The sequence below is a fragment of the Gobio gobio genome (genome assembly GCF_949357685.1).
Source record: "Gobio gobio genome assembly, chromosome: 25".
In the NCBI taxonomy this organism is placed as follows: domain Eukaryota; kingdom Metazoa; phylum Chordata; class Actinopteri; order Cypriniformes; family Gobionidae; genus Gobio; species Gobio gobio.
The window spans coordinates 35,520,959-35,543,144 of record NC_137121.1 but is presented as its reverse complement, the minus strand read 5'-3'; the positions used below and the strand labels follow the sequence as shown (position 1 = coordinate 35,543,144).

General features: G+C 39.5%; 6 protein-coding genes across 6 annotated transcripts in view; 5 read left to right on the top strand and 1 right to left on the bottom strand.

Moving 5' to 3' along the window:
- LOC307121437 (sucrase-isomaltase, intestinal-like) overlaps positions 1-8,406 on the bottom strand; it is a 53,146-nt gene extending 44,740 nt beyond the window's left edge. Inside the window, exons 1-11 of the mRNA XM_079809026.1 lie at positions 8,341-8,406; positions 8,176-8,256; positions 6,771-6,850; positions 6,571-6,691; positions 6,336-6,445; positions 6,094-6,245; positions 3,580-3,751; positions 2,921-3,020; positions 2,623-2,735; positions 1,349-1,474; positions 97-228 (exon numbers count right to left, since the gene is read on the bottom strand). Of these exons, the coding sequence (XP_079665152.1) occupies positions 97-228; positions 1,349-1,474; positions 2,623-2,735; positions 2,921-3,020; positions 3,580-3,751; positions 6,094-6,245; positions 6,336-6,445; positions 6,571-6,691; positions 6,771-6,850; positions 8,176-8,233 (1,164 nt within the window). The 5' untranslated portion in view covers positions 8,234-8,256; positions 8,341-8,406. The remainder of the gene's footprint in view (positions 1-96; positions 229-1,348; positions 1,475-2,622; positions 2,736-2,920; positions 3,021-3,579; positions 3,752-6,093; positions 6,246-6,335; positions 6,446-6,570; positions 6,692-6,770; positions 6,851-8,175; positions 8,257-8,340) is intronic.
- Positions 8,407-14,779: 6,373 nt separating this feature from the next.
- LOC307122019 (histone H4) lies at positions 14,780-15,091 on the top strand (the record flags this gene model as incomplete). Its single annotated transcript, XM_079809821.1, has 1 exon — positions 14,780-15,091. The coding sequence occupies one exon, from the start codon at positions 14,780-14,782 to the stop codon at positions 15,089-15,091; it is 312 nt and encodes a 103-aa protein (XP_079665947.1).
- A 1,077-nt stretch (positions 15,092-16,168) lies between these two features.
- Positions 16,169-16,543, top strand: LOC307122013 (histone H2B-like; the record flags this gene model as incomplete). The annotated part of the gene is made up of 1 exon (XM_079809815.1): positions 16,169-16,543. One exon carries the CDS (start codon positions 16,169-16,171, stop codon positions 16,541-16,543), a length of 375 nt encoding a protein of 124 aa, XP_079665941.1.
- A 2,148-nt stretch (positions 16,544-18,691) lies between these two features.
- LOC307122006 (histone H1-like) lies at positions 18,692-19,321 on the top strand (the record flags this gene model as incomplete). Its single annotated transcript, XM_079809808.1, has 1 exon — positions 18,692-19,321. One exon carries the CDS (start codon positions 18,692-18,694, stop codon positions 19,319-19,321), a length of 630 nt encoding a protein of 209 aa, XP_079665934.1.
- An 869-nt stretch (positions 19,322-20,190) lies between these two features.
- LOC307122012 (histone H2A) lies at positions 20,191-20,577 on the top strand (the record flags this gene model as incomplete). Its single annotated transcript, XM_079809814.1, has 1 exon — positions 20,191-20,577. One exon carries the CDS (start codon positions 20,191-20,193, stop codon positions 20,575-20,577), a length of 387 nt encoding a protein of 128 aa, XP_079665940.1.
- Positions 20,578-21,461: 884 nt separating this feature from the next.
- Positions 21,462-21,872, top strand: LOC307122008 (histone H3.2; the record flags this gene model as incomplete). The annotated part of the gene is made up of 1 exon (XM_079809810.1): positions 21,462-21,872. The coding sequence occupies one exon, from the start codon at positions 21,462-21,464 to the stop codon at positions 21,870-21,872; it is 411 nt and encodes a 136-aa protein (XP_079665936.1).
- Between the last annotated feature and the right edge of the window lie 314 nt (positions 21,873-22,186).

The window sequence follows — 22,186 nt, the reverse complement described above, 5'->3', positions numbered from 1 at the left end:
CTTGAGGTGTTCAACTGTCCAATTCCCAGAACTAACAGGCCAACCTATAAAACTCTGCAGCTCAGCATAAATGAAAACATAACAGCAATGGCTCACCAATATGATGATGTATTTCTGTCCTTTATCATGCATGTAGTCAGCAAACTGAGGCAGCTCCGCAAATTTCACCGTATCATAGGTGAAGATCTTTTTGTCCTCCATGTAGTCAATATCAGTGTACTGGACGTCCTGGAACATAACATAATGAAGGTTCAGCTGTGAGTTTCGGTAAAATCTACATCAAATCAGTTTCCTTCTCTCACTGAATATCCTGTTTCACTTCAATGTCTAATTATGGAAGTTACACTCTTAAACATAAAGATTCTTTATCGTCAGTGATGGTTCCGTGAAGAATCCATGGAATTTTTCCATCGCACAAACGTTTCTTTATAGAGGAAAAGGTACTTTAGATTATTAAACATTTCTTTACACTAAGAAATTAATGGTTCTCTTAAGAACTATTTACTGAAAGGTTCTTTGGGGAACCAGACAATTTTCTATGGCATAGCAGCGAAAACCCGCTTTTGGTTTGCATTGATACAATATTTTAAATTGTTCTCAGATATCTACATAGAAGGTATGTGGCTTAGGTAAGGGCAACAATTCTCCAGATACACTTTTACATGTCCATTTACAACCCTAGGATTTGTCCCTAGAATGAAATGGCCTGTTATTACCTTATTTGGAAGGGTCATGAATAATAATGTTGAGCTCAGCTCTGATTGGCTGTTTAACAGCAAGGCTCATTTCGGTAGCTCACACAAGTTCAGTTATTCAGCAAACACAATCGCAAATAGTCGAGAGATCCATGCTTGTTCAGTTCATCGCTGAGAAGGTTTGATGTCAGATTTTGTCACACAAACAGCACAAGCGGCTCGTGAGTCGTGACAGAATACAGAGCGACTGAATGACACTTTAAGCTGAAAATGTCAAATGGAGATTGCTGAAATGCAGCTGACTTGTTTATTGGTGTTTTCAGATCATCTGCACACGAGAGAGAGAGAGAGAGAGAGAGAGAGAGAGAGAGAGAGAGAGAGAGAGAGAGAGAGAGAGAGAGAGAGAGAGAGAGAGCTTGCGTGCACATGGTTGCCAGATTGCAATGTTTAAGTACAACACCAGATTGAATATGTGTTCCTTTAACAGAAAAGCTCTGATTGGGGGTTTTAAATGATTAAAATCTGGCAACTGCAAGCATGAATGCTTGAACGCTCCACTTCTCCCCCACCCCCAGGTTGTGGCTTTGAAGGACTGGATGGAATCAAGTTTTGCAGAAGAACGCGAGGAGCCTCCTTCTGTTCCTGGCACTTACATACGGAAGGCCAGCCTGACGATTTCTCTCCACGACTTTCTTGACCTCGTCCAGGCTGCCGTAGTCCCAACGAGAGAGCTGGAAGCCCAGAGACCAGTACGGAGGGATGAAAGGCCTGCCGATCAGCTGGAGAGACATAAAGCAATGTTAAAGACGCTGAACGTCACAGCCTGACTCCCTCAGGCTCATCTGGAAGCTTCATCTGGGCCTGTTTCACTTCAACTCATGACCTAATGTCAATTAGCATTGATGAAGTTTTGGCAAGAAGTTCATGGCGTGGTCCAGATCAGGGTTTATTTTGCAATGACTGTCTGACTGCTTATTACTGTTAAATAGATACATAAATGGAGCAGTGCTATTTTTCTATCATTGGTATATTATTTTAGTTTTTATTAATATTTCGAATACATTTTTAAATTATGTTTTCAGATTTCTTTTTTATTTAAAGTTTTAGTCATTTTGTTGTGTGGGTTTGTCAAGTTTTTATGTCTACATAGTTCTTATACATTTTTATTTCAGTTTTAGTTTGTTATCTCAATACTAGAAAGCAAAAGAGAAATCATGATTAGTCAACTAGCTGAAATAATTGTATTTTTATTGGTTTTAGTTTTAAGTTTAGTTTGAGAAAATGTATAAGAAATAAAAATCTTCATGTATGCAGTTTAGCCAGAGTTGCGTAATAAATGATAATATTTTATATGATTATAATTCATAATAGTTGTATCATATTTGTAATTAATAACATAAACTTTAGTGGATATTATACAAAAACATTTGTCCACAGAAGGCCACAAATGACCAGAATCAGAATAAAGCATTTCAGAAAATTTTCCTAAAAAGTTTTTTGATGTAAATTTAATAGAAAATAAACAAATTATAAATGTTTATAATAGAATATTTTTTTGTGGTCAATATAAAATATACATATTTGACTGCAGAATACTATGGCTGACCAATAAGAATCAAGTATTTTTGTATAATAAATTGTAGTATTTTGTAAAAAATATGTAAAATATGTACCAAAACATAACAATGTGAAAGAATACAATCTGTAAAATTCATTAATATACAAGTTATCGATTTGATAATTGTATTATTATTATTATTATTTGTATGAGCTTTTTGCTTTTAATCCAATTGGAAAGCAGAGAAATGACCCTATTTGTTATTGCCACATGTATTGTCCATCATGCTGTGTCTCTAATATGAAAAAGCCTTTCCAAGTGTTCACAATTTCACCCAAAAGAGTCACTGGTGTTTCTATTTCCGCTCACCTGTGTGAACTCGTCCACCACTGCCTCTGGTGTCTCTCCAAGCAGGATGTAGAAGTCCAAAACCCCTCCAATAGTCCGGTAGGTTACGGCCGGAGCGGGCTGGATTGTCACCTCTGCACACAGACAAGAACAGACAGACATAAACAACTGAGACTCCTCTCATTTGATAACCAAACACACAAACACATCACAATGCACTATAGATGCTGTGCACAGACATCATAAATCATGTTATTAAAGATGTTATTGAAGCCATCACAATGACACAATAAAACTAGTCAAGAGAGGGTCTGTTTACCCATAGCATTGCTGTTCATGAGGAAAACACCCATGGATTGGCCGCTGGCATCTTCCAGACATGTAAAATAGGGGAAGTGGCCATACAGGTTATGTGAGCCCTGTGGTAGGAAAAGACAATGAGGTTTGTAATGGAAAATATATAATTTTTATATAAAAATTGCTTGGCCGCACTTGTCAAAATATCAAAAGAGAATGAGAAATGGGGCTGTTGAGCTCCAAAGCAACAAGAAAACAAGAAATTCACCATTAGAGTATTATAAAAGTTGTCCATTCAACTCATGCAATGTCTTTTTGTCTGACATCAGTCAATAATGTTAAGGTGTTATTCACTGAAAACATTGAAATCCACCCTAGATCTCAATGGAAAAATAGTGCTAAGTAGTGAGTTGTTCTAAATGATTCATTCATGAATCAGACTGATCCAGTTCTTGAGTTAGACTCACATTTTCAGTCAAATGACTTCGGAAGATTTGCAATACGGGGCATGAGTATGGACTTCTTTAATGTTATCCTTTTTTAAGCTTGAAATCCTTAGTCCTTCAGAGTGGCCAGGAGATTCTTCAAAAACTTACCTAAAGCTTTGCATTTCACTGAAGAAACTGAGGTCACACTGTTGGTGAAAATGTTTGTGCAAATGATCTGAACGTTATGACTCACGCCGTTGGGAAAAGCATCTCTTGTGAAGATCGGCCAGGTCCTCCAGTTGGTGTCATGGCGGAAGGTCTGATGGACGTGCTCTCCAAGCCCATAGATATTGTGAGAGGGGAGTTTAGCCGAGAGCTGAAGGTACTGATCAGCAAAAACCAGCGGCCCAATGGTTGTATCAAACCTGACCGAGCAAGAGAGGAAGAGATGTTGTAGAGAGGAAGTTTACTCACAGTTCAGTTTGTGGGTGAATGTCATGAAACCTGTCGAGAACATATCCACCGATCAAAGATTCACCCTTCAAAGCAGGTCAATTTTGTAAATTACCATTTTTAAATGGTAATATGGTCTTAAACATTTGCATAGATGTCTTTGTTAAAGCTACACTGTGTAACTTTTTTAGTCTATTCTTAGCTAAAAACACTTAGTTCTTTCAAAAATATATGTGCTCATTAATGTATATTTACTTCTTTCAAGTAATAAAGTATTCTCGTAAGTTTATAATATGCCATTGAAAATACATAAGGTAATGGGATCTAACGGTGGTCGCCATGTTGCCCCTCCATCTTGAAAGTACATTAGCCAAAGAGGGACATACCCGTAAATTCAAGCTTCGCCTTTCGCGTTTCACTCGATGGCACTGTACAAAATTCTCTGCCTCGCGCATGTGCGCGTCAACTTGTTCAGACTTGTCTGGTGCATGTGCAGAGAGTTTTCATCTCAGCAGCGTCCAGTAACAGAGTTATACGGAGTTTTCCTGGCTTGTTTATTCCTCAAAAGTCTGTTTTTGCTTGTGTGGTATTTCTGTGCGTTAATAACTCCGTAAGTAATAATAGTTATTGTCATTGTAGATGTGTTTCAGAGTGTGTCATCGCGTAATTCAGTTGATGTCACCTCAGAAGTATTTTTGTGTCAACATACAATAGCGTAATGCTCACCTATTTGAATAATCATTCAGTTATTTTGTTATCAACAATGTTTATTCGTTTTTAGAAAATATTTGCTTGTAATGTATGTTGATGGAAATATGTATCAGGTCTGATCGGCATATTAACAATTGTTATACAGAGCGCACTGCAGTGCTAACGTTAAAGCGGCGCACACACTTTTGTAACCGGACACCGCTTGTTAGCAGCGGCAGCGGCAGCTCCGCTCCTTTTAATGCAGCTGCATTTAGCGCCTATATATGGTACAATAAGCTCTGGTTTACGGTTACATTATACAAATGTAACTTATAAGTATCGTTATACAGTTCTTAACTGTGTATGTATATTTACCATCCTTATTTGTTCTCTCACAGAAACCACATTTATGTACATATCCACGCAAACCTGTTTATGCCTTGCAATTGGATGACTGAATAAACATTACTATCATCAAAGTTCACTCTGGATTAGCTGCAGTTCTTTCTAGCCGAATAATTAGGCCAGTTGAGTTCCAACCATCCCACTGCGCACAGAATATCCCACAGGCACCGTGTCGAATGTGGACGAGGTCGAACTGGAAGCCATGTTAATCTTGGACTAAATCGGCCACCGTAGGAGTTGAAACGAAATCGGAATTGAGAGGAACAGAAACTAAAATTCACTGGATGGTCATATACCTTTTAACCGTTAGATGGGGGAAAATATCACACAGTGTAGCTTTAAAACAATGGGTTTCTGTTGACAATAATGTTGATCATTACATTAACATAATATTGTGTGACAAGGCACCAAAAAACCTTTAGAAAATTGGGCTGTGGATTTCTAGTTCCCACACTCTCAAAAAAAAAGAGTACGAAATTGTACCTTTTAAGGTACAAGTGGCCGTCACTGGGGTGGTACCCTTAAGGGTACATTTTTGTACCACTAAGTCAGGGGTAGGCAAGTTCAGTCCTAGAGAGCTGATGTTCTGCAGAGTTTAGCTCCAACCCTACTAAGCCCCCACAGTATAAAACTCATGGCTCCCAGCATGCATTGCAGCATTAAGTATGTCACCATTGTTGAGATTCATATGCTGATTCTTGATATCTGTGTGCATCTCACTAGGACCGAACTTGCCTGCCAATGGTTTAATTGTATCCTAAGGACCAATTGTGTACCTTTAAAGGTACAGTTATACGTTTTGTTCCCCAAGGAACAAAATTGTACCTCCACTGTACCTTTTTTTCTGAGAGTGCAGCATGCTTTGCAAAGGACTGGATAAGGAGAATAAATGCTGAAATAAATAAATGTTTTAAGTGAAGAGAAAAAGACATGTTTAAAGCTGTTTGACATTTAAAAGAGTTTCTGTTGGTTGTGCTGAAGAGGAAACTATATCGATACTATGAGCAATGTCTGTGCTAATGCCAATGCCAAGTAGTATCTTACTTAGCGCATGCCTCTAATTTCTGTCTCTTTGGTGCTGTGATGCCCCTCGTTTAGTCAAAGAAATACTCTAAAATGAATCTGTGCTGCATTGTTAGCAAGGCACTAAACTCACAAAGAGTCAACATATGACCTGTGTGTGAAAAAGAAGAGAAAAGAGGAAAAGCTCCCCACTCACAGGAGTTTTTCGGGAGATGTTCTCCAAACTTTTAGGCCAAAGGGCTTCTGGACCAGCTCCAGTCTGTATTTTAGGGGTCCGGTGGGAGGGGTGGAAGGCGCTTGCACATGCTCGTGAGGAACTTCAAACCTGGCTTGCTTTGTATCAGTGATCTGGTTGACAAAGCGAATATAGCATGCCATTATAGAGGTGTTTACACTGACACATGCCTCTGCTATATGTGTTGGTTTTTAAAAACAGACCCTTAATCGGAGACGGGTTTCGGTCTGCATTTCAGCGTAGAAGGTCAACTCTTTAATGTCAGCTCCAAAGAGAGATGGAGCATCCATTCTTGTTAGCTTGGCCTCAATATCTACAGCAAAACAAATATTTGCCATGAGGTCTTAGTGATTTGTTTGCTCTACTTGCTACATGGTCAAACACAAACTTTTCAAAGTTCAATGGAAAGTAGATGATTTGTACAACATCTGAACTCACGTGTGCTGTCAGGCTTGCTTTCGCTGACCACACTATAGCCGTGGCTTTTGGAAAAGAAGCACCAGGGGACGTTAGCCTCACTCACGGGGCTCCAACAGCAAGCTCTTTCCAAACACTTTTGCTGTAAGGATGCACAGTAAGATTTAGCAAAGCATGCTGGGAGTTTGTATGGAATGTAGGCCCTATCCACTGAAGTTTACCTCGGAAGCGTTGGGATCTGGGAAACAGTCCACTCTCTCGCCATGTGGAATGTTGGGACATTCTGGTGCAATGCCTTGACCTGTGGATTGAGAGACTTTAGTGGAAGATCAAAGACTAAAATTTCTCGCTGTCCTTGACGAGGCGGCTGCTGTTTTTTGTCATTAATAATCTATTCCTCAAGAGTTGCTGTCCCATGGGACAATATGTTTGCCCTCAGTCCACAACTTCTTTTTTTGAGGTAATAATTTGTGTCTACTATCTCTGTTAAACATTAGACAGGTCGTTCCTACTATGGGCTAGTGGATAAAATAAGGAACTCCCAATCTTTTTAAAGATTGAAATCAAATTAGTTATGGTTGTCCATGTCTGTTCTGATCCCGAAAGGCTGTTCGTAGAAGCGATCATGATCGGGTAGAGGGCGCTGAAAATGTCGATGTGCACTGATTTCATCCCGGCCACGAGGAACCAAGTGAGGATGACCTATCATATGGAGCTGGACATGCTGAAGATCTACAACATCATGAACAGGATGGTTCAAACTTCCTTTTTGGTGCCTTGAACCACCGTCTTGAACTTATTATTGAGCAGCTCATTGTTCCAGCAGAAATCAGGCGATCTAAGCTATGGACACAATCACATCATCCTGAAAGGAATATAATGGGTCTTTCCAGGTAACTAAAACGCTTCATGCCAACTAAATAAGTCAGTTCTTCTCTCCCAGAAAGCGGTAGTTGAGGTACGGTGGTATACTTTCAGTGAAGCTGGCCATTTAAAACACTCCTTCCTGGCATGGCCGGGTGTCGCTTGGGTCACATCTGGAGTCGGTTTGACGGGCGATGACATTGGTTGTGTGTCTCTTCTATGGAACAGACTGTATATCCCACACATTGCTGTATTCATTTGCATCAAATGAATATGCTATTAATGTGCATAATGATATCAATAAATTATTATTATACATGCAGTCATATTGGACAGCTTTGCATGAATCAAATTTGCATAGGTCATGTAAAAACATGGTACACAAAAAATTCTGAAATGATGAAGAACTAAAATGAGTGTCAAATGTTCATACAAACACTTCTTTAATAGAATAAAAGGAACAATAGCAATAATACTAAAAAAAATATAATTAACACGCATATTTGTTAATGTATTTTATTTTCAAAAATAATAATATAAATACATTCATAAGAATTAATAACTTTAGCTGATATAATGATATAATTGTTGTTGTTGTATTGTCGCAATATTGTCATAATAATTAAGAGACAAACTCAGGGTTACTTTAGTGCACGTACTGTATCAGATCATTCTTCTGACGAGTCATTACAGCGTCTCAGATGAGCTACAATTCATGTTAAAATAACAGTTATGATGTAAAACGTGGAATAATGATCTTACCTGAAGCACTCAAAGCTACAAGAAGACAGAGAGACAGATAGACAGTCCAGACCGCCATTGTTTCTCAAAGAACACTGAACTCTGCATAGAGTTTAAAACAGAATTACACATAAATAATTATTACAAAGTGTACATGGTTTAATTGTGTATTTTTGTGACACGAACCAGTCCAGTAGATCAATGTCAATGTCTGGAGGTTGCATTGTGAAGCCCTGGTTAATCTTTTTATATATTGGAGGGGAGTTTGTTTATCAGCAGGTATCCAGCACCTGCTCATGTTCTCACTTCCTGTACAAACAATGTTTTTATATAGTTTGTACTTGACCCACTTCTTCTGAAATAAAACTAGTTTTATGTTGTAAATTAATGCTTTATGTGTGTCCTTGGTATTTATACAGAATAGATGCATAGCATACATTTTATTTATGTGTCCATTTCTCACACTCTTAATAAATCTTCATCTCAAATCCTGCTGGAGAACATGATCATCAGGTTTTACACAAACTTCTGGAGTTCAAGCCTTTTGAGTGGCTTTGTAAGGAAAGTGGGAAACCCATATGAATTAGGAGATTCATGTTAATTTTTGTATTTTATTTTTCAGTCAGTAATATATGCAGGGGCATAGCTATATAATTTTGGGTTATTTTGGTATTATTCTGTGTTTTCTTTAGTTGGGCAGTTTGACTTGTGATGTTTTATTGCTAGTTTTTCTCTGGCTGCCATAACTTGCTGTTATGGCAAGAACCGCAAGAGAACATGTGACTAGATGATGTCAGCTACTTGATGATGATGATGATAAAAATCATCATATAGTGCTCTGATCAGCTGATCTCCTCTAGAATGTCATATGTTTTATTAATTTAATATAAATGATTATAATAATGTTTCTACATTTTTAATAAGATAATCTGTAGGATTATAAAAAAAACACTAAACATTTTGAACTACTACTTCACTTAGACACACTCAAACATCAATAATCAGCGTATATGAATCTCAACAATGGTGACATGCTTTGTGCCGCAATGCAGTCTGGGAACCACTGATGAGTTTTGTATGATGCACCCAGAATGCACTGCGGCATGAGGCACATCACCGTTATTGAGATGCACACGCCGATTCTTGAGGTTTGTGTTTGTCTCTGTGAAGGGGTTTAAAACTGTATTATTTAAAACACTTATTGTGCAGATGTTCTGATTAATGCACTGCTGGATCTCATGCTGTAAAACCCCAGGATATGATCATGTAAAATTGATACCAGAGATTAGACCCTGGATGAAATCTGACTTTATTTAATTCCGTCTTAATTTTCAACAAGTAGCCAACATACTTGATCACATTTTATCTTGCTGTTCTTGCCATAACAGTTACAGTGGCCAGATAAAAGCAAACATTAAAAATTCAAGGCCAAAGAGCCCAACTAAAGCAAACACTGATCACCATAATGGTGACATAAAACAAACCATTACTTTTAAACAAACTTCAACATCTAAAGAGAGGTTCAGTCCTGTGTCTGCTGGGAAACTTCATAAAGCTTTATAAGAATATTTGGAGATAATGGTCTATAAATATTATCACTGAACATGTTTGGAATGTTTTTTGAGAGTGTTATCCTACTTTTTAGGAGAACATTCTGGAAACAAAAATAAAACTAGCTACTGAAAACATTACGAGAACATAATAATCTTAAAACATTCTTAGAACAATAACAGTTATATCTCATATTGTGGCCATAGTTTGAGCACACAGTGAGTGTGTTGTGCGGTTACATTTTCAGCTCACTGTGACCTCACATTGCTCACATTAGCCGCGTTTCTACTGTTGGTCCAGTGCGAACCAGGGCTTTCAAATGGCCAGGCTGGCCTAATAGCCTCTAACCTTTAGCACCGAGTCCACTGAGTTGGGGAAAAAAAAGTATTTTCACAAATGTGACAGTATTGTGTAAGCAGCATGTGAGAAATACATGAGCGGTCAATGGAATCAACATTACCTTGAATATATCAGAGTCACCTTGAATGAATGGAGGTTTGTTGCTGTCAACATAAGTAAATCATTCACATTCACCTAATCTAAAGTGTCAAATATTCATCACACCAAACGTGTTTCATATCATTTACAGATCTGCTTTATAAATTATGTTTGCAGAATACAAAATCCAGGGGGCGTGGTTGGATCCAGATCCAACTCCTCCCACTTTATATGCCGTGCTTCGTCAGGTGAACCAGCATGTTTGTGAAGTTGCAGCCGTGGTTGATGGTTGACGGTTGACCGTGGTATGTAGGCTGAGGAAGAAGGGGGGAATTTTTTTAAATTATTAGTGAAGATGCCCACCCAGACTTCTGCAGCGAGTTCTGCCAAATCTGTGCTGGCCTTATTTGAGTGTTGTGTGTATGATGTAAATGCCCTGGTAGATTTGAAAGTGTGAAAGGATGAATGAGTAATTTATTGTTTGTTTTGTTTTTCCCCTTATGTTCCGTGCTAAGTTTCCCTACTGTATTCAGTGTCTGTTTTACCTTGTGTGTTAATAAAGTTTTTTTTTTCTATATCATTGTGCTGTTAATGCATTTTGCATGCATCTATGTGAGTGAGATTCTCTTATTATATTATATAAATTAAGTCAAATGCCTATGTGAAGTAATTTATGTATAAAGTTACAGAGGACAACCTGACTGCTGCAGGACTTAAGTCACAAACATTTTTATAATAATATGCATAATCAGTGGTGGAAAAAGCACACATTTTCTACCTCAAGTAGAAAGAGAGCTTGATTTAATATTACTGATATATGTAGAAGTGCCTATTTATTAATCTACTTAAGTCAAGGTGCATGTGGACTACTGAGTGTGGTAAAGGATCAGCCTATCAACGAATACACAGCTTTTTAAGAAATATTTATTCTTGCATGTAACAAGGAAATACAGGCTTTTCGGGGAAGGTGAAGGGCAAGATTTGTTTTGTTATGTTTTACAATAAAGGCAAACATTTCTCCAAATGAAAATATTCTAATAAAATACTTGGTTATTGCCCACCAGTGTGCGTAATTATAGGTGCACATTCACACAATGTACAAACTACAGTGTTTGTAACTAACCATTTTAAACGTTATTAAAATTATTAAGTTTGTTTTTCCATCAAAAGAATAACTTTCTTTAGTACCGACTCAATGCAGAAGCGCTAGAGCAACAACACGAGTAATTATGACGTGGAATCTGTCGACCAATCAAAAGGGGAGGAGTTCGGGTTCTAGCTCCGCTCCCCGGATCGCTCCCCTGGATCTCGATCCAGCTCCACCCCCTGGATCTCGTATTCTGCAGTGAGGGGCTACTGCATTTATGTGCCATATGCAAAGCTTCTGGTACATTTCAGTTACAGAACATACAAATCTATACAAATCCCTTATATAATATTTAAATTACTAATAGGTTTTTATGTAAATATATTTAACTATTATATAGATATCTTTTAGCCCCTAACTCACCCCATACCTAAACGTGACCATTTTTAGCCACTCAAAAATTAAAACGTCTATCACTGCATGTCAATCACCATAACTCTCATTCAACGCTTGTACATTCTTCTGTGAACTTTTACACTATGCTACATTCTTTCCCTTGTTCATATTTATGTTTATAGCTTAAACAACTTATTTACTAAACCACACCTGTCCCTAACCCTACCCTTAAACTTACCCATACCACCACACCTGTCCCTAACTTTACCCTTAAACTCATACCACCACCCCTGTCCCTAACCCTACCCTTAAACTTACTCATACCACCACACCTGTCCCTAACCCTACCCCTACCCTTAAACTTACCCACACCACCACACCTGTCCCTAACTTTACCCTTAAACTTACCCACACCACCACACCTGTCCCTAACTTTACCCTTTAAACTTACCCATACCACCACACCTGTCCCTAAAACTACCCTTAAACTTACCCACACCACCACACCTGTCCCTAACTTTACCCTTTAAACTTACCCATACCACCACACCTGTCCCTAACTTTACCCTTTAAACTTACCCATACCACCACACCTGTCCCTAACTTTACCCGTATCACACCTCAATATCAGCAAAAGTGTTTTGCAATACAATGTAAACACAATAAGTATATTGTACTTATTATTTTTATGTAAGTGCATAGTAGTTAAGGCCACCTAATATAAAGTGGGCCCAAAACTTATGTTGTCCAAGTTAAACGCAGAAGGGTTTTGTGTAACTGAAAAGTTACCATATCCTTGAATTTACCTGGTTTCTTCACAACACGACCACTTCTAGTCGTGAACAGTTTCTCAGGAACAGTCTGTTGCCTCTTATTGTCAGTGCCTGCACGAATAATACTTTCTTCACATAATCCACCATATATTCAGTGGTTTAAGTCATTGGCAAGAGAAGCCTGACTAGAAAATCAGCACCATTTGTTGTGTGCTCTATTTTATAATCATATGGCTGTAACGTCCATTCCTAAACACCGAATGTTTGGTGGAAGTAGTGTTGCTTTATCAGGATTAAACATGTGAATTAGAGAGGTGCATAAAGTAAAAAATATGCAAGACAAGGTTCGCTTGTTAGAGCTACTTTCATGCTGTGAATGACTGTTCAGTCTGAGTTGTCCATTCCCACTGAACATTCTTCCTGGTTAGTCATCTGAGTGGTTCTAAGTTAGGAATACATTTCATTAGATATCCACATGTAACCAGAAAACATCTCAACTGACTTACATTTGTAGCCTGGGTGCTCCACACACAACCTCCACTTTCCTGGGATCAGGTTAAATTCCTTCAGATGTTACTAAATGACCCAGATCCTCTACTTGTTTTAGTCCAAAGGAGCACTTATCTTTGTTCAATTTAAGTCCTCTTTCTTTGAATCTTTTAAACAGTGCTCTCAATCTTTGCTCCAGCTCACGGTCTGTGTCAGCACACTACTACATCATCCATGTACCAAAGTACACTGGGTGTCTTGTCTAATTTTGGTCTTGTTTCATGGCTTTTATTTTGTAATTTGGCTAAGTCTAGGTTGCTGGTTTTGTCATGTGATTCCCCTGTGATCATGTCTTGCTTCCCCAGTCTTGTGTTCATTTAATCACATAGATGGTGTCTTGTATGGTTCTGTCCTTGTCATTTAAACTAGCATCAAAGGAACCTGCATTTTAGGGGAACATCTAGTCTATATTCAAAAAAAGTGATGACTTCCTGTGCAAAGATAGTCTTATACAGTTGTTCACTGAGGAAATGTTTTCCACTTGTAACGGTTGGACCTAATTAACTGGGGTGCCAAGCAGGAGATTGAACCTACTAAATGTATTATTTGAGTAAGTCAACCCTACAAAGGATTCACACATTAAAAAAGTAGGAACCCTTAATATGTGGATGAAGTATTACAAACAGCATGGCTCAGTTCATAGAAACTATTATTAGTTTTTGAGTTTTTGAGTTTTTTGTACCATTCAGTGAGGGCAAATCATGAATGATTCACAAAGGCACAGTTCAACAAAACAAAACTAAACAAATACCAATTTATACGAAAAATAACCCATACATTCAAATTGTAACGAATCATCACTCTAGCAGGGATCCATTTGCATGCTTTTATTAATAACAGTCGTAGTTGTACAGGCAAGGTCAGACAGGAGCAAACAGGTATAACAGGGGCAGACAGAATCGTAAACAGTAGACAGGCAGTAGGTCAGAACAGGCAGATATCACTTACAGATCAATGTAACAGGCAAGGGTCAGAGGCAGGCAGCAAAGGGTCGATAGCAGGATCAGTAACAGACAGTCAGATTAGGAGATAACGCTTAGAAATGTTCACCACGGCAAAACAAGACTTCGCAATGTACTGAGAGGTAAGTGGGTACTTATGCTGCCTTCAAGTGCTATCTGAATTATCGTAAATACGAGTTCCCTAGATAAAAATTGCACGTGAACGCCCTGATGTCGTGTTCACCACTGGGAAGTTCGGAAATAATTTTGATACCCAAATTCTCGAGATTGGCATGCCATAAACTTGAAACATGGTGGCAGGGAGAACTACTGCTGTGTTAGGTGTGATTTTATTAGTTTTTTCCCCAAAACAGCTAGATCGTCTTGTCTTGACATTAAGTGTAATATGTAATATAACATTAATATGTACACTTACAATTTGGAAGATCTACTGGCCGGGGCACAAATTAACAAAAGGAAGCTTATTCAGTGGTCATAAAAGGCCATTACCCTGAAAGTTTTACTTGAGAGGGAAAAAAACTAAAAACGTTTTTCATGAATATTGTTTTTTAAGTGATTTGACACTAAATGTCAATATTTCAGCTGGGCTCCTAGGCTGAAATCATTCAGGAGGTCCTAAAGAAGCTTCATGTAAAATGTGGTGCTTTTATCGCTTAGGTAACGGTATGATTTAATATATGCACTACCCAACTGGACTAGTGAGGGTTTAGGGTGCCACAATGGGACAGGGCCTCTATTGAGGGGAGGGGCGTGTTCCGCCTTTTGACGCGAGGCTGGTTTCCGTCAGGTTCTGTAAGCAAATATAAAATGCCTGTATATAACTTTCATTACTTATTCGACGACGTCTTTTGAAAGGTTGATCTAGTAATATGTCTGGAAGAGGCAAAGGCGGTAAAGGGCTCGGTAAAGGAGGCGCTAAGCGGCACCGTAAAGTTTTGCGCGATAACATCCAGGGAATCACCAAACCCGCCATACGTCGTCTGGCTCGCCGCGGCGGTGTCAAGCGCATCTCCGGTCTGATCTACGAGGAGACCCGCGGAGTGTTGAAGGTGTTTCTGGAGAACGTGATCCGCGATGCCGTGACCTACACCGAGCACGCCAAGAGAAAGACCGTCACCGCCATGGATGTTGTGTACGCGCTGAAGCGGCAGGGACGCACCCTGTACGGCTTCGGAGGATAAACGCCTGAAATCAAGAGAAACCACAAACCCAACGGCTCTTTTAAGAGCCACACACTCCCTCACATAAAGAGTCATATCACAGCAATGCTGGTGATGCATTATACTTTAAATACGCAATACAGTTCTGAATAAGAACTTGAATATGTAAATTTTGCAGTGAAAATACTGGCGTTTATTTATATGGAGGACGAGAAATTACTTATATATTACTTACTATAATTATAAATGAATAGATACATAAATGCAGAATTAAATGCATGTAGAAATGCATAAATAAATGTAGAAAAATCATAGTATAACACAAATTATACAAAAAAAGACATTATACAATTCAAAATTATACTTTTGACAAAATTATTTATTTATTCATTCATTTATTTCTGCATTTCTTTGTTAATTTCAGCATTTAATTATTTATTTATCCATTTATTTCAACATTTAATTATTTATTCATTCATTCACATATTTCTATATGTATTTATTAAATCCTTTATGTATTTATCCATTTATTTATTTACTTCGGCATTTACGTATTTATTTATTCATTTATTTATACTTAAGTAATTTCTCGTCCTCCATATCTTTACAGTTTAAGCTTCTCGTTAAATATTTTAATTCTGTATAAATGTATTGAAATAAGCATTTGACTGATATTCAAAATAGTTTTAATAGTTTTTTCTTTTGATAACTCTATTGCTATTTAAAGTAATTTAACGAATTAAGAAAAAAGTTAAAAGTATGAAAATAAAAGTGAAATGTTAGTGGTAAGGTGGCTTTTGTGTAGGAGGGAAAATTCGTGTATAAAAGCAATTCTAAAGGTTAAAAAGAGCGGGAAATAAACAAAGAAAACGAAATCGCTTGGGTGTCCTTGAAGCATGGGCGGTAGGCGGGGTCTATCATTTACCCACCCATGATTGGCTCTCGTAATGCTTTGAGTTGTCCAATGAAATACGAGTTTAAGGGCTCGGGCTATGAAAACAGCCAATCAGAAGAATCCGTATCTCTCAGTAAATTAGCATATGGCGGTGAATAAAACCCTCTGTATCGCTGTTAAGCGCATATTGACTCTTCATCATCATGCCTGAACCAGCAAAGTCCGCGCCTAAGAAGGGCTCCAAGAAGGCCGTCACCAAGACCGCCGGTAAGGGAGGGAAGAAGCGCAGAAAGTCCAGGAAGGAGAGCTACGCTATCTATGTGTACAAAGTCCTGAAGCAGGTTCATCCTGACACCGGCATCTCCTCCAAGGCGATGGGCATCATGAACTCTTTCGTCAACGACATCTTCGAGCGCATCGCCGGTGAGGCGTCTCGTCTGGCGCACTACAACAAGCGCTCCACCATCACCTCTAGAGAGATCCAGACCGCTGTGCGTCTGCTGCTGCCCGGAGAGCTGGCCAAACACGCCGTGTCCGAGGGCACAAAGGCTGTGACCAAATACACCAGCTCAAAGTGAGGTGACCTCTGACCTTACCCACCCCAAAGGCTCTTTTAAGAGCCACCCATCTTCTCATTTAAAGAGCTTATAACGCTTGTGAGATTAATTTACACATTTAATCTTAATTTCCCCAGAGATGGCATGAATTTCTATGGCGTTTGAAAAGATGTCCGTTTATGTCTTTTTGAAATGTCAATTAAAAAATAGTTTTCATATCGGTGAATTGTGACTGGTGGTACAACATGTCTATGGTGTTAATGCAGTTTTATATTGAAGATGTAAACCTTGTCAGGCTCAGTTTCAAAAGGACAAAATCGCTTTCCTATTCAGCAGTATGACTAATAATACAAATTATTAAAGCGACATAGAAAACCGGAAGGAAATTATAAACTTCATTGTAAAGTTAAATAAAACATAAGTACAGATATGATAGGTCGATCTATAGATAAAGCTACAGATAGACAGTTAGAAACAAAACTTCCCATAAGTTCAGTCTGAAAGAGTTTATAAGAAAAATACAGAATGACAATATAGGGGACATAGACTCCCTGTGTTACACCACCAGTCACAATTGTGACCGTCTTCATTTATCTGCAGCCTGACAAAAAGAATAATGACCTTGTCATTTTGTCCACTTTGTTTTACAATAATTTGATCAAATCAGCAAAAACATACTAATAATTCTGTGCCAAATAAAAATGTACTGGAGTATCATTAAAGCAGTTCTTAAAAAAATGCCTTTCAGGCATTTGTATCTGAAAATGGAAAATGATGTGGTTTTGAGAAAGTAAGTACAATTCATACACTATTTATATATTTTTTCTATTAATGTATTAACTGATATGCTTTTAAAGGGACAAAGGCACTTGAGTTGTAAAAGATAAACTACACAATGCCCTTGAATTAGAATCATACGTTTTTGAAACTTGTTTTTTTTTTCTCACTAACAGTTGATCTCCCATTTCATTTATTTTTTTTAATAAATGGTTTAATCTATTTAAGCTATTCAAGCTTGACCAAAAAACTGAGTTTGACTTACTACATTTTATGAGGGCCAAAAGGCACCACCAGGAATGACCCACCAATCCCAGTTTAACGCACCAGTGTGACTCTGAACACCTTCATTCTCTTGATCTGGTGAGTTTGTTCAGGGTTAGAGCTGAACTAGTATATATTCTGACCAAAACCACAACATCTGTGCAAATATATCAAACATATTGAGTGAATAATATGACTATTTTATCAATTAGACCTGTTTTTTCTATTTACATTTATTCATTTAGGAGACTTTTATCCAAAGAGACTTACAATTGAGAAATATAGGAGGCAATGACATAAGAAATGCTAACAAGATTAAAACATTGTCCAGAAAAGTATAAGCAAAGGGAAATAAGAAATAGTGAGAAAAAGTTGATATTTAAGTCACTTGCTATGCCTTGCTGTAAATGAACAACTCATTCAGATGAGCTCTAACACAATCCTCATTCACATGCGGGAAACTGAGATGAATGACAGATTAGGAGAAACAAATGTGGTTATTTTGTTAAAACACTTGAGTGATCATGAGTATGTATTATTATGATTATTGTTATTATGAGGACAGATCATCTGCTGGCCAGACATGAGAGTCACAGAGAGACTCGGATCCTCCGGAAGATGTTCGTGTGCTTCAAGCTGCCCAAAACAGCAGCTGTATGAAAGCCTCCTCACGCCCTCACTGATGCTGATTTCATTAAAGTCTCTTTCAGACTGTTTGCTGAACACACAGAGGACGCGTTTCGGCTTTTAGCAACTTTTATACTTAAACTATCCATCAAATTCACAGGCGGCTTTTCCCCGTGGCTGATGCTTGCCTTGGGTTTGATCTGATGGAGGCGAAAGAAACAAATCCTCTTCGCGTGTTTTAGTTTCTAATGAAAGCTCAGAACCTCTGCTTGGTGTTCACTTTGTTTTGACAGTGACAAACTGTTTCACTGCTTCAGTTTTGCCCCAAATGTGAGAGAAGAAAACACACGCGTGAGGAGCTCGTGGACGCGCACAGACACCGAGCGGGCAGGTTGAGTCTATAAGGTTCTCATGTGTTATTGAAGAGCGCAGCGCCGCGCGAGCGCCAGTCATTGCTGAAACCAGACAGCGCTTAAAGACTTTAGATCCGATCAGAGAGAGATGGCAGAAACCGCCCCAGCCCCGGCTGCTGCCGCCCCGGCCAAAGCGCCCAAGAAGAAGTCCGCTGCGAAAGCCAAGAAAGCAGGTCCAGGCGTCGGTGAGCTCATCGTCAAAGCTGTGTCCGCATCCAAGGAGAGGAGCGGCGTGTCCCTCGCCGCCCTGAAGAAAGCTCTCGCCGCCAGCGGCTACGACGTGGAGAAGAACAACTCCCGCGTCAAGATCGCCATCAAGAGCCTGGTGACTAAAGGCACCCTGGTGCAGGTCAAAGGGACCGGCGCCTCGGGCTCATTCAAGCTCAACAAGCAGCAAGCCGAGACCAAGAAGAAGCCCGCGGCCAAGAAAGCGGCTTCTAAAGCGAAGAAGCCCGCGGCAAAGAAACCCGCCGCCGCCAAGAAGCCCAAGAGCGCCGCGGCAAAGAAGCCCAAAGCCGCCGCCAAGAAATCTCCCAAGAAGGCCAAGAAACCCGCCGCCTCGGCCGCTAAGAAGGCGACGAAGAGCCCCAAGAAGGCAAAGAAGCCAGCAGCCGCTAAGAAAGCAGCCAAGAGCCCCAAAAAAGCCAAGGCAGCGAAACCCAAGACGGCAAAGCCTAAAGCAGCCAAGCCTAAAAAGGCAGCTCCCAAGAAGAAGTAAATACTTTTACAAACCAATACAGTTTATTCCTCAACGGCTCTTTTAAGAGCCAACCACTAATTCTGAAAAAGAGCAAAACTCCTGTATTTCACTGATTTGATCATTCTAAAAAGAAAGATGTGACTCGCGGCCACTTGTACTCATGCAATCTAAATCAACAATATATCACAAATTAGTGACCAGATAAAACAAGTTTTGAATCACTAAACCATTTTTATACATAAAACATCAGTACAGACATAATATATTCACTCGACACTGCTGGAGGATTGTGACTCAACCCCACACACAATAAAGGCAGTGATACAACTACAATATTACAAAAGGACCATAAAACTACAGTATCAGAAGATCAATGTGCTCAGAATATACAGTGTGTGTGAAAGCTGTAGCGCTTTTGGTAGAAACAGCGATTAATATCCATATTCCCATTACACCCATTAAAGTGTGCGTGTCAAACACCAGTAACACATCGAGAGTGAAGTAATTATTTAAAAAAAAGGTTTAAATTTCACAATTTTAGTTCAAATATGTTTATACATTAACTGCACACAGAAAACCACATTGTTAAATGAATTATATTTCCCTTACCATCTGTAATGCACTATAAAATATAAATTGTATATCAAATATTTCAGTATTTCAACCTATGTGTCTCTTTTATTCGTCAAATTCTTGTGCATAATTATTCTCGCTAGAAAAGGGGGTTAGGCTTTGGAGGGAAGTTCAGTGATTGGTTGAAATCTCTTCAGACTCTAAACCAATGGGTGACTGGCACTCTCGTATAAAGACACGGATGGAGACACGGATAACAATTCTCTTTATTCCTACTGAGGTTTTAATCCAAGATTTAAGAGAAGAAGAAAAAAATGAGTGGCAGAGGCAAAACCGGCGGCAAAGCCCGAGCAAAGGCTAAGACTCGCTCCTCCAGGGCGGGACTGCAGTTCCCCGTCGGCCGTGTTCACAGGCTTCTCCGTAAAGGCAACTACGCTCAGCGCGTCGGCGCTGGTGCTCCGGTTTATCTGGCCGCTGTGCTCGAGTATCTTACCGCTGAGATCCTGGAGCTGGCTGGAAACGCCGCTCGGGACAACAAGAAGACCCGCATCATCCCCCGTCACCTGCAGCTGGCGGTGCGCAACGACGAGGAGCTGAACAAACTTCTGGGCGGAGTGACCATCGCTCAGGGCGGCGTGCTGCCCAACATCCAGGCGGTGCTGCTGCCCAAGAAGACCGAGAAGGCCGCCAAATCCAAATAAACAGATTTAAGTTACAACCCAAAGGCTCTTTTAAGAGCCACCCACTTTGTCTGACAAAGCACTTTTCTTTTAAATTTAAGAATATAACCACAGGCGGTTAAAATGGATTAACCATTTTTGTTAATCAAATGTGGATTAGGTCCATGTGGACAATTACAAATAAAACCTGTTTTGTTTCCACATTAATCAAATCTGCCCAATTCTCTGTTCTGGGATGAACCTGTATCTTAAATTAATATCAAGCCCCTCTGAACCTTTACACTTCAGTTTTCACAATACATTCTTCAGTTTTTTCTCCACATTCATGTCGTCCTGTCGGATAATTGGACATAAAATTCATGGTTTTATTAAGTCCTGTAATGTCCTATTCTGACTGGATAAAATGTTTTCCTTTCCAATCTTCACTGAGTACCTACTTCCCCCACTTTCGGACTGTATTACACACACTTCCTGTTTGCCAATGTTGTTTCCATCATGATTTATTTGCTTTTTGACTGGGGTTGTCTTGTTTGGTAGCAGTGCTTTTATACAGATGGTAAAGTGCCTTTGTTTGAATTCGAGATCTGCACAACCATTAGGAATAAGGTGAATATCTCATCACAAATACAAAAATGTGAGTATAAAGCCTGTGTGTGTTCCACTGTTTGATGATGAGCAGTAACAACAGAACAAAGCAGCTCGAGCGGGAAACCCTCTGCTCAACGGAAAAGAGGGAACGCGCAGTCATTGGCTGGCACTCATGCTCAGACGCCACACACTAGCCAATCACAAGCCTCTGCGCCCTCACGTCACTGTGAACTCTTGGCGGTCCAATGATATAAAATCAGGCGTGTAACAAAGAGCAGCATTTCCAGCGCAAGCAGGACGTAGAAGTTACTCCAACAATGGCAAGAACTAAGCAGACCGCTCGTAAATCCACCGGTGGTAAAGCCCCGAGGAAGCAGCTCGCTACTAAAGCCGCCCGCAAGAGCGCTCCGGCCACCGGCGGCGTCAAGAAACCTCACCGCTACAGGCCCGGGACCGTGGCTCTGCGAGAGATCCGCCGTTATCAGAAGTCCACCGAGCTGCTGATCCGCAAACTGCCCTTCCAGCGGCTGGTGAGAGAAATCGCTCAGGACTTCAAGACGGATCTGCGCTTCCAGAGCTCCGCGGTCATGGCCCTGCAGGAGGCCAGCGAGGCTTATTTGGTCGGCCTGTTTGAGGACACTAACTTGTGCGCCATCCACGCCAAGAGGGTCACCATCATGCCCAAAGACATCCAGCTGGCCCGCCGCATCCGCGGAGAGCGCGCCTAAACCCGCATCAAACCACAAAGGCTCTTTTAAGAGCCACCAAAACTGCACAGAATGAGACACTTTCCAGTTTAATCTCTGAATATGAGCAGAAAGCTGCTTTACATTAACATTAGCCGGGTCTTTATTCTCTTAATCTTGTTTAATTGAATAAGGGGTAAAAAACAAAGAAAATCTAGTTTTTTTTTACGCTTCTCTTAGGAAAATTTTTATTTTAATTAAGGTTTAGGGTTAGAAGGGTCAAGGTTTTTTTTTTCAAAGTATATTTTATACTGTACATTATACTTTATACATTATAGACTAAATATATAATGTTA